General features: G+C 40.9%; 1 protein-coding gene across 7 annotated transcripts in view; it reads left to right on the top strand.

Annotated features, from left to right (window-relative positions):
- samd4a (sterile alpha motif domain containing 4A) overlaps window positions 1-12,165 on the top strand; it is a 234,686-nt gene that overhangs the window by 201,295 nt on the left and 21,226 nt on the right. For 4 of the 7 annotated variants that reach the window (XR_009787089.1, XR_009787090.1, XR_009787088.1 and 1 more), the window contains one exon: window positions 7,320-7,403. Coding sequence is in view for 4 of the 7 variants with exons in the window: in XM_061765130.1 (XP_061621114.1) it covers window positions 7,320-7,403 (84 nt within the window). In the remaining 3 variants the exon portion in view is untranslated. Of the gene's footprint in view, window positions 1-7,319; window positions 7,613-12,165 lie in introns of those variants that run through there. The other 3 variants (XM_061765129.1, XM_061765131.1, XM_061765127.1) reach the window with 1 other exon arrangement.

The raw sequence follows: 12,165 nt of genomic DNA on the forward strand, positions 1-12,165 counted from the left end.
GTGCTTGACCATGTCGTTCTTGATTGCGTCTTTTTAAAAATACACCGGTGGTATTTAAACATAGTGCTCGCATCAACCCGGGCCAATATCTTACTTTACTGCTCAACAGTTTAGATTGGTCAATAATTGGAAAAAAAATAACAGACACGTGGAGAATGACTACAAGTATAGACTATATATTTGTGGAAAAAAATATAAAATTGACCAAATTTGGACATACTGTAGGTTTCAGCCGACAGCGACGAGTTATGCTTCCCGTTCCACTGCGTACCGCCTCCAAGTTTTGTTACCTTCTGTGCTGTCACGTTTTACTCCGGCTGACTGAGTTTCTAATCTGCACCATGAGTGCCATGGCAATTTTTTTGACAGTTTGAAAATCTGGCCAGGCAATCACTGCAATCATGTTTGCCAATCCCGTCCCCCCCATGTTGTCACGTCCAACCTGTTTTGTACACAGTAGCCTGAAACATAATTGCCGTGTGCTGCTTGGAACACAATGTGTACATAGCATTACCCAGCTATTCCTCTATGTATGTTAAAACAAACTTGTTTATTCGAGTTTTCCCTTTTTTAGTTATATAAATATTGAGATTTATAGTAGATGACCCCATGCACACACCCATAAATATCAATTATTGTACACTATTTCATTGACAGTGTAACTTCTTTTGCTACCCTGAATTACTATTAATGTCACGTGTGGGGAGTAGCTGGACCCAAGAGCAGGCGGAGGCAGATGTAAAATGACAAACAGTTTATTGAGAAAAGGTTATGGAGGTGGTCCTGTATTGTTGGCAGGCGGCGGCGTGGACAGGTGGCAGGCAGTTTCCAGAACAGGCGGCAGGCTTGGTGGCAGGAATGACGTGGGTCAGGAACACAGGGGAGTACTGAGAATGAGGAGTGTTGGATTTATCTTACCCAACATTATAAAAAATAGACACAAAAGGAATGAAGACGCTGGTTTCTTTTTCTCATGAGGAGGGCGTATGGGAGATTGTTCAGATCACAGCCTCTCAACACGCTCTAAACAATCCCCCCCCTCGCTCCTGCATTTATTTGAAATAGGAGGGATTTACAAATCATAATGTTCTAAGCAATAAGACACAACACAAAATATTTGATAATAAGAGGGTTTTTCCCAGACATAGTATTCTAAACAATAAGACACGACACATAATATTTGATAATAAGAGGGTTTTTCCCAGACATAGTATTCTAAGCAATAAGACACAACACAAAATATTGGACCAACACTTGTCCCGACCCGACCACATCCGATCACGTCCTTGGTCCAGGCGCCCTTCCATCGGATGATGCTGAGTCATCTTTTCGAAGGCGAGACATCTAAAATCGTCCATAATACTAATGCAAGCTAAGCAAATAAATGATAACTTCTAGAATATATTTAACATTTCCCTCCTGTTTATCATGTATTTGCACAAATTCTCATATCATCTTACAGTCACTTCATTTCGATTTTTAATTGTAGAATCATTTTTATAAAACAAATACATTTACACTCAGAGTAAACTTGTCATACATGAATGTTGTAGTTTAAACATCGTAATCACCTGGATCAGGAAACAAATCAGGTAAAACAACATCATCATCATCATCGTCATTATTATCAACCTCCAATAAAGGATAAATCTGCTCCATACGGTTCCATGTGGGTTATGGCTGTGGTGATTAATTTACTGATTAATGCCCGAATGCATGGGATACAACAACATCCACACAATGTCAGAATGGCTGCAAAAACAGCAATTGATATCAATATTGGTGAAATTAGGGTTTTATATTTACCAAAAACGTCCATTCAGCTGTTTCACAAGGAGTGTTGATTGAGGGTCCGTAGACCATCGATGGCTCTGGTCAAGCTGCCATCTGAAGCAGTATTGTTTGTTCTCCAAACATACCGCAAACACCTCCCTCTCTTGCGAGGAGCATGTCGACAGCTATGCGGTCTTTGGAACGTCCTTGAGCTGCTCGTGCACAGCTTCCAACCCACTCTGAGTCCAATTTCCTAATCTCTGTACATTGAAGTGGATATAGTTTATCCCATCAACATTTTTATTAATCGTACACCAACAGCATATGAAGTATTCAAATCCTCCTGCAACTTGGTCAGCTAATTTGTATTGATTAGGAACCCCACGAGGAACACCATGTATGTTTTATGTTGGATAATTTTGCCTCTGCCAGGATAAATCTCTTTTTTGTCAAGTATGTCCAAAACACACAAGGAATTTGTCTCCGGTAGTTGGAGCCGCTCTAGTACAACAGACAGTCAATTTACAGAACACTTTGGAGACATAAAGACATTGACAAAAAATAATTGTGCAAAAAGATGCAGTCCTCTAGCAGCAGTTTGAATGACTAATATCGCAATAGTCCGGTGCAAAGATCATTGTGCAAAGGGCGCTGAGACTTCAAGGAGTGTATGCGGTTTAAAGTGACGAGTAGTGCGATAATCTGGGACAATGGTTGTGCAAATGTTGCAGATGCTCCTCAATCAGTGTGCAAATGGAATAATACAATCTTGTGATAATTATGCCGGAACTATGCGCAACAAAGGCCTGGGACCCATGCAAACAACACAATCTTTTCTCGCTACATTTGCTGCTTGTTCCATCAATAGTAACCAATTGTTATTTTGTCCTGAAACTCCTGTGACAACAAGGAACCAATCATCAGTAGTTATGGTGTTAACCATTAAAATTTGTCCACCTTTCTTTGAAGTCTTCAATGGCATTTCTGGTTTAACACGGTTCCTATAACACAATGCTACTTGGAAGTGGGGATCTTTTCCGCCATAATAGGCCCACAAGCTCACCATCAAACACACTGGGTGACTTGATTTGTATTTCAATATTAAACTATGGGCCGTTTTGCTTATGTTAAACTTCTTTCTATGTTCTTTTGCTATTTTTTGTGACCAACTGGACCAATCATAACCTGTTTCACCAATGAGGTGTTCCCATCCAAAGCCTATAGTTGCATACCAGTCATATCCAAATCCCCAATTCTGCCCATTCTCTTGAGCATCATTGGTGAGAGCCGCATATGGAATTATGATTAAAGCAGTTTGATTTTGGGGGCCACAAAATATTAAACCGTTTTGCCGCGTTTGGAGGCCATGCCCACAGTTCTGGTCATCAGCTGTACTCCTTTTGATACGAGTTAATGATTCAAAATTTTTTTATTATTGGGTTCGTCATATTGGTCCAGTTGGTAGGTGATTTTCTATCTCAAAAATTGGTTTTATCATTTAGGATGGGACGTCCCATGTACCACATAAACAAAACCAACCCCATAGTAGCCAAAGTTGCTACGTAACAACTTATCGAATCTCATAACCAACGTGGGTGTGCCTTTCTGCTGAGTTCTCACTAAAAGGGTTGGTGTCTTTTTTCTTCACTGACCAGCAAGCGTTTTCAGAATCTACACATCTGCTCCCGCTCTGTTATCAGACTTTTGCTCACCTTCCCTATTTGAGTACTCAGCTGAAATGACTCTTACAGTGTGTTAAATGAACCCACGTGTTTCTTTCTGCTATTTTTTAGGGCTGTAAAGTGTCAATCTATCTGTGCCACCATCCCTCCGGTTGAGACGTGACACAGCATGTCTCAATATAGCAGCCCATTTGAATAGGTTTTTTTTTTTTTTTTTCCTGTGCTAATGTAAATTTCATTTTGTAGTTTTGCACTTTGTTTTTCCCAATAATTGCGTTCTTGTTGTGGAATACTCATATTGGCTATCAGTATAGATTGTACCATCTTTATTTATCATTAGTTTGCATGCCTCGATTAATGCTACTAATTCAGCAGCTTGTTCAGCCAATTCCTGTCAATCGTGCTGCGTGCCTTCATCAAGTAAGGGTATTAGTGTGGCTGGATTTAAGGTTGTGCATCGCTCAACAGTCAAATGTGGTTGTGATAGCAAGATGGCAATGCAAGATAAATGTCTTGCAGGTGATTTGCAATAGGAGAGCAGACACTGTATGTGGGACCTTTAGGGTGAACTGCTCTCTAGTTGAAAAATAAGCTATTGGTCTTAGCTTATCACCGTATTGTTGTGTAAGTACGGAGGTCATGCAATAGCTTTTACAATCTACCATTTGAATGAATGTTTTATCATTAAATTTGGAAGGCCTAGCGCAGCACTGGACACCAAATGTTGTTTAATGTCACAGAAGGCCTTTTCTGCCTCTGTACTCCATTAAACAGGTGATGTCATTTTAAGGTTGTTTTCATATATTAATTTTGACAATGGTGCAACAATTTCTGCATAGTTTGGAATCCATGCTCTACAATAATTTGTCAGACCTAAAAATGATTATTATATGTTTCTTCGTCTGTGGTTTAGGATTTTTTAAGACTATAGCTCTCCTGTCTTCTAATATAGTCTTTCCTCCTATACTTAAATTATGGCCTAGATATTTAACTTGTCTTTTACATCATTGCAATTTATTTTTGTTAACTTTATGTCCCTCTTCTGTTAGATGATGCAGTAAGGTCAATGAATCTTTGCATGTGTCTTCATCTGTAGATGCCAGAAGACATGCGTGTTGTGAATTAACTTGTGAATAAATAGTTGGACTTTCACAGTAACCTTGCGGTAATCTAGTAAATGTATATATATATTTTTTTTTTTCTCAAATGTGAATGCAAACCAAAATTGACTGTTATTTTCTATTGGTACTGAAAAGAATGCATTAATGCATTAATGCATTAATGTCCACTACTGTAAACACAGTAGCTTCTGGTCTTAATGAATTTAACAATGTGCGTGGGTTTGGTACGCATGCTCTGTATTACTGCAGCTCATCACATTCTTTTTTATCTTCTATTTTTGTGATAAGCTCCAAGGCTGCAGACAACAGGGCCTTTCCCACGTTTAACGGTGGCTTGTCTTTTATTTTTTATATAATTTGATTCCTGCAACGCAGCTATTTTTTGTGTATTTAACCAACCATTTAAGCCGTGTTCGGTTATCCCTGTCTCTAAATATAACATTTTATCAGGATCCTGTTTCTTTTTTTCTTTTAAATTTAATTTAATGAACCTCCAACCTTTACACTGCAGTGTATTCCTGTTTTTTATTTTACTACTTCCTTTCCCCATTTGAAAGAATTTGGTTCAGTGTAATACTACCTAGGGTAGTCTAGAACACTGTTTTTTTTTTTTGTTTTGTTTTTCAGTAGGACGGTGATTCAAATTTACTTTCTGTGGTAATTCTCACTTCAACTCTTTCGAGTGGAGAATTCTTGCCTTTGCATCCACAAATGTCCACCGTTTACTTTCCCACTGTTTTGGTATGGAATGAAAAACCTAGTGGTTTCCCATTTCCCATTTACACTCTCATTCAAACAGTTTTCATTCACACTGGCTCGTCAGAGGACTCCGCCGTCCCATACGGAATTTAACTACGTCTGTCAACAGCTCATTAGAGGACTCCGCCATCCTATACGGAATTTAACTACGACGCCACGAAACCTTCCTAGTTTCTTTATTCATTAAACACGGAATTTAAGTACGTACAGGACTCCGGCATCCTCGCGGAATATGTCGGACTCCGCCGTCCATTGCTTGCCAGTGACTAGTATTACACAAGGTTTATTAAACACGGAATTTAAGTACGTACAGGACTCCGCCGTCCTCGCGGAATTTCTGGACTCCGGCGTCCTTTTTCCTAAAAAAAATTTTTCCCAGACATAGTATTCTAAGCAATAAGACACAACACAAAATATTGGACCAACACTTGTCCCGACCCGACCACATCCGATCACGTCCTTGGTCCAGGCGCCCTTCCATCGGATGATGCTGAGTCATCTTTTCGAAGGCGAGACATCTAAAATCGTCCATAATACTAATGCAAGCTAAGCAAATAAATGATAACTTCTAGAATATATTTAACAAGGAGTTAACACAGGAAAGGAGTTAAGTGCGGCTCCAACTACCGGAGACAAATTCCTTGTGTGTTTTTTGGACATACTTGGCAAATAAAGATGATTCTGATTCTGATTCTGATTCTGAAGTGGCTTACTTGAGTAAGGTGGGCCACTAGGAGAGGCTGCAATACTTTGGCAAAGATTTCCGGGAACAGGCAGGCTTAAATACACCGGTGGTGATGAGGCTGATTGAAGACAGGTGCTGAAAACAGAGAGGGGTGGGGGGAGAGAGAGGACGCAAAGCGGCCTCCCGGCTCCAATAATGGAACAGCAGGGCAGTATATGACAATTAAATTCATATGAATTATTTACGGCGGCACGGTGAGCAACTGGTTAGAGTGTGTGCCTCACAGTTCTGAGGACCGGGGTTCAATCCCCGGCCCCGCCTGTGTGGAGTTTGTATGTTCTCCCCGTGCCTGCCAGGATGGGTTTTCTCCGGGCACTCCAGTTTCTTCCCACATCCCAAAAACATGCATGGTAGGTTAATTGACGACTCTAAATTGCCCGTAGGTGTGAATGTGAGTGCGAATGGTTGTTTGTTTGTATATGCTCTGCGATTGGCTGGCAACCAGTTCAGAGTGTACCCCCCTCCTGCCCGATGATAGCTGGGATAGGCTCCAGCATACCCGCGAGGAAAAGCGGCTCAGAAAATCGATGGCTGGATGGATGGATGAATTATTTACATTTGACTAAAATGGGAATCACACCATCATTTATACCCTGCAGCTTTCAAATATGAAAGTGGGACTATAGTAGGCAAATCATAAACACATGTACTGTGACATCATATTTGCTGAAATCATTGTGGCCATAAACTGATTATCACTGTTAGACTCAGGTTAGGCGGCACGGTGGGCGACTGGTTAGAGCGTCAGCCTCACAGTTCTGAGGACACGGGTTCAATCCCCGGCCCCGCCTGTGTGGAGTTTGCATGTTCTCCCTGTGACTGCGTGGGTTTTCTCCGGGTACTCCGGTTTCCTCCCACATCCCAAAAACATGCATTAATTGGAGACTCTAAATTGCCCGTAGGCATGACTGTGAGTGCGAATGGTTGTTTGTTCCTATGTGCCCTGCGATTGGCTGGCAACCAGTTCAGGGTGTACCCCGCCTCCTGCCCGATGACAGCTGGGATAGGCTCCAGCACGCCCGCGACCCTAGTGAGGAGAAGCGGCTCAGAAAATGGATGGATGGATGGATGGACTCAGGTTAATTGTCAGCTGGTTGTTCAGTTAATTATTATTTTTTTTTATATATAATACATGTATCAACATAAATCTTACTAACCATAGTTTTAGCTGTAGTTTTTAAACTATTTGACTTGTTCATTGCGTAATCATTGTGTTTGGTTTTGTTTTGTTGTGTACAGATCTTCAATTGCCAGTTAATGAGCCAGACATCAACAATCGCCTTGAATCCTTATGTCTGAGTATGACAGAGCACGCATTGGGAGGTAATACACATTTTCAGTCATTCCACATGATAATGAACATTTTGTATTTGAATATGCTTAGTTTTGCGCGTTTTATCATTTTAATAAAATTGTAGTAATAATAGTATATGTAGTGACTGTGGAAGTCACTGCTGTTCTTTTCCTCGCAGCTGTGTATGGTGACCCTAGAATCAAATTGGCCTTTCTGTCCTGTTAAAAAATTTACATTCTCATAGAAACAATACAGTATACTGTTTTTAAAAATCATTCTGTCAGGGTTTATTTCCAGTAATTTTTGTTTTCATGATGATTAGTAATCTCTTTGCTGATTTAGAGGCACTGTATCATGCCGATTAGCCTTGACTGACATCTTTAAGAGACAGTTTTAACCCACTTAAACTCATCTGCTTTTTACTGGCTGACATACACAGGGTGTGGCACAGCTCTCTTGGTAGAGTGTCCATTACAGTGACAATCCATCTGAGTGAGTCCATGTGCTGGATCTTCATTTTTGCCACAGATCTTTTATAAGTTTTATTAAGTTTTTAAGTTTTATTTTAGGGCGTGTTCAAAAACCACTGCCGTGAAGATCAACATAGCTTCAAACACTGGAAATGAAACATTCTCATGAGAACTTTAAAATAAAAAAAAAACTGATATTCTTTAATAACCACTATGGGTGGGTAAAAATATTGATTTATCAATGCACTGCAATTCTTCCCCCCGCAATTCAGTATTGATTCAGCAAATCCTCTGAATCGATTCACCGCCTGGCCAGCGTTGTATTGCTCTAAGCCGCACTCGACCAAGCAACAACAACAGTGTTGACTAATTAACCATCGCAGCAGTGTAAAGCGAGCCACTTCTACTTTTAAATCTGATGTTTGGGTCTTATTTTGGATTCCCCTGTAAATCCGGAACTTAGCAAATGGACAAAAGACACTCGAACCACGATACACAACACCAACACGAAAACAGGTTAGAAGTTGCCGTCCCGAAGCTGTACACAAAGTTAAGACACTGTTTTGGAGTCTTTTAATTTGGCAGAAAGAGTGGCACTTACTATACATGTGATGGTTGGACTTCCAGAGTGACTGACCTCTACGTACGTAATTACTATTACTTCTCATTTCATTTCTAACGAGAGGGAATTAGTGTGAAACGTTCTGCAGACTAGAGCCCTCCACAGAAGCAATACAGCGAACTTGTTGACAGAGGCAATAAATGAATGAATGGGGTTTGACGAAGAAAGTACCAGCAATTGTCACAATGCCGCAAACATGGTATATAATTTAGTATTTCTTAAAAACCCTGCCAATAATAATAGTAACCCTAACCCTAATAAGTTAAGAAATATTGTTTCGTATACGTGGACATTACTTTTTCAATTTGCAGTTTACTTTTCAATACAGAACTGTCATCATATGTTTAGTTTTGTATTCCATACGCACATTATTGTACACATTTTTAATTACAATTTCCAAGAGGAAATAAACATTAAGTTTACATGCGGTTTACCGTTTCAACTGTCATGTATTTTTTTCTTTTGTACTCCATGTGCACAAATAAATTTTGTGAAAATGTGTATTGGGACGCTGTTCCCATTTATTTCTAAACATTAAGGATGGGAGTAAGGTAATATATTGTACGTAGTAAACAGAGAAGTAAGGAATTCAATTATTAAGATTAACTCCTCCGTTTTCATTTTGTAAAATCTCAATGTGAGCTAAAATGAGGAAAATATATCCAAACACAATGTATTAAAAGAACAACAGCAAAGCACCATTGTTGGGTGCAAGAGGAAAAAAAGATCTTACAAGGGAGATGTTGCATGTTACTTTTCAGTAACAGTGGTTAAGGTGTCTCATGTTCAAAATATACATTTCTTACTGAATGTATTGTACCACTACTTCATGAAAGGCAGGGGTGTCAAACTAATTTTTGTTGCAGGCCACATTGTAAGTACCGTTTCCCTCAGATGGTCGTTTTGACTGTGAAACCATACAAATGTTTCATCGCCTCATCATAGTATTACATATAGACAACAAATAGATGGATAACTACTTTTGAAAACAGAAGTAAAGGATAATGTAGTTGCTTGAATGATTGTTCGGGGTTTGGTAACAAAAAAATGTGTGATGCAGCAAATCTTCGGCCACTGACTATTTTTGGACCGAAAGACTTTTGTCGTCAGATGTTTTTATTATACAAGTAAAAACCACAGTCAGCGTCTGGCTGTGTGTACTGTATTGTAAATTTTTTTTAATAAAAAATATAAAAGGCCACGTCCACATTGAACACTTGCCCATAGACAGACATTAACGGCCACTATGCCGGCGTATCAGGCCACCACCTACCTATAGATCGATGGACCGCTCGAGCCAGTACAAATTTCAAAGTCAACGAAAATTTTAGCCCACCGAAAATGGTCCAAAGCTGCATTTTCAATGTCAGTCTGAAATCCTTTTGTGATGACACAAGGAGAAACCGCGCCAGGCACCTCTTGACTGGATAAACGGGCACGAATAGCCTCAAGACGATAGCCGAAGCTAACGCCGCTAGCCTTATTGGAGTCATATGAGCAGTAGCAGGACCACGGAATGGCAGTGAGGAACAAGGGCAGCGACACAAAGTGAAGCTTCATCGCCAGAATATTAAGTGCAATACTGCATGGACTACAACTGTATGCTAACAAGGACTTTATTCATGAAAGTAAGGCAATATGCACCAACCAACACATGACACTGTACGCCACTGTCGTAACACTTGTCTGAATACGACATACGGCTGGCGTGTGGGCGTGTGTGAATCATAGATATCTATCTCTAAGGTGTAAATAACATAAAAATGCCTTCACATGAAAACGGTAAAACATTTTACCAAACGTTTGGGGAATGCTGCCTTTATATATCCATCCAATTTCTGAGCCGCTTCTCCTCACTAGGGTCGCAGGCGTGCTGGAGCCTATCCCAGCTGTCATCGGGCAGGAGGCGGGGTACACCCTGAACTGGTTGCCAGCCAATCGCAGGGCACATAGAAACAAACAACCATTCGCACTTACAGTCATACCTACGGGGAATTTAGAGTCTCCAATTAATGCATGTTTTTGGGATGTGGGAGGAAACCGGAGTGCCCGGAGAAAACCCACGCAGGCACGGGGAGAACATGCAAACTAAAAAAAAAAAAATTCTGTATTGTGCATTATTTTTTATGCACCAGTACAGCTGGGTGATATGGTGATATATATCGTGAAGACGATAGAAAATGTCTATCGTGTCATTTGTCTTCTATCATTTCTGTCGTCATTTATGCAATTTTCAAGCAAAGATTTACGCAATGTATGCTGTAGGGCTGAAACGAGTCCTTAATTCGAGCACCTCGATTTAAAAAAAAAATGCTGAGGATGCCTCAGAGAACCATTTTTTTAAATTTGTAAAGCTCAAAGGATGCACGCACGGGCTACCTTTGTGTTAGCGCGTTTATGTCACCTCAGCAAGAGAAGGACACAGATGAACGATGTACAGTATATTTTTTACAATTAATAAAAACTTTTTCTGAGCAGTCACCAACTCTCAAAACAAAGATTGAATCATTTATTTCTCATAATCCTAATTAATTATAATTTCTATAGACATTTGAATTTAGTGAAACCATAAATGCTAATATTCATTGGGCTTGTTTCCAGTAGCCCAAAAGGGCATTTTTGGTTTCAGACCGAAATAAAAAGTCCAAAATAGTATGTTGTTTACTCCTGCCAACTCGTACTGTAGCTTTAATAACAAGCAATGCCCATTGGGTTGTGGTTATTGTTTTACTTATTATTATGTGGTTGAATTGACTGGGACGTCACTATATTACACACAACCTATAGTCACGGTTTGATAATGACATAGTTCATCCATCCATCCATTTTCTTTCGCTTATCCGAGATCGGGTTGCGGGAGCAGTAGCTTTAGCAGGGAAGCCCAAACTTCCCTCTCCCTAGCCACTTCCTCCAGCTCTTCCGAGGGGATCCCGAGGCGTTCCCAGGCAAGCCGAGAGACGTAGTCCTGGGTCGTCCCCGGGGTCTCCTCCCAATGGGACATGCCCAGAAACCTTCACCAGGGAGGCATCCTAAACAAATGCCCGAGCCCCCTCATCTGGCTCCTCTCAATGCGGAGGAGCCCCTCCTGGATGACCGAGCTTCTCAGCCTATCTCGAAGGGAGAGCCCGGAGACCCTGCGGAGGAAAGTCATTTCGGCCACTTGTATCCGGGATATTGTTCTTTCGGTCACGACCTACAGCTTGTGACCATAGGTGAGGGAAGGAATGTAGATCAACTGGTAAATAGAGAGCTTCACCTGTCGGGTTAGCTCCTTCTTCACCACAACGGACCGATACAAACACCGCATCACTGCAGACGCTGCACCGATCCGCCTGTCGATATCCCGTTCCATTCTTCCCTCACTCGTGAACAAGACCCCAAGATATTTGAACTCCTCCACTTGGGACAGGATTCTCATCCCCGACATAGAGAGGGCACTCCACCCTTTTCTAACTGAGGACCATGGTCTCAGATTTGGAGGTGCTGATTCTCATCCCAGCCGCTTCAGACTCGGCTGCGAGCCGCTCCAGTGAGACTTGGAGATTACGGCTTGATGAAGCCAACAGAACCAAATCATCTGCAAAAAGCAAAGATGCAATACTGAGGCCACCAAACAGGAACCCCTCTACCCCTCGGCTGCGCCTAGAAATTCTGACCATAAAGGTTATGAACAGAATCAGTGACAAAGGGCAGCCTTGG

This window comes from Phyllopteryx taeniolatus, unplaced genomic scaffold, assembly GCF_024500385.1.
Source record: "Phyllopteryx taeniolatus isolate TA_2022b unplaced genomic scaffold, UOR_Ptae_1.2 contig_26, whole genome shotgun sequence".
NCBI classification, from domain to species: Eukaryota; Metazoa; Chordata; class Actinopteri; order Syngnathiformes; family Syngnathidae; genus Phyllopteryx; species Phyllopteryx taeniolatus.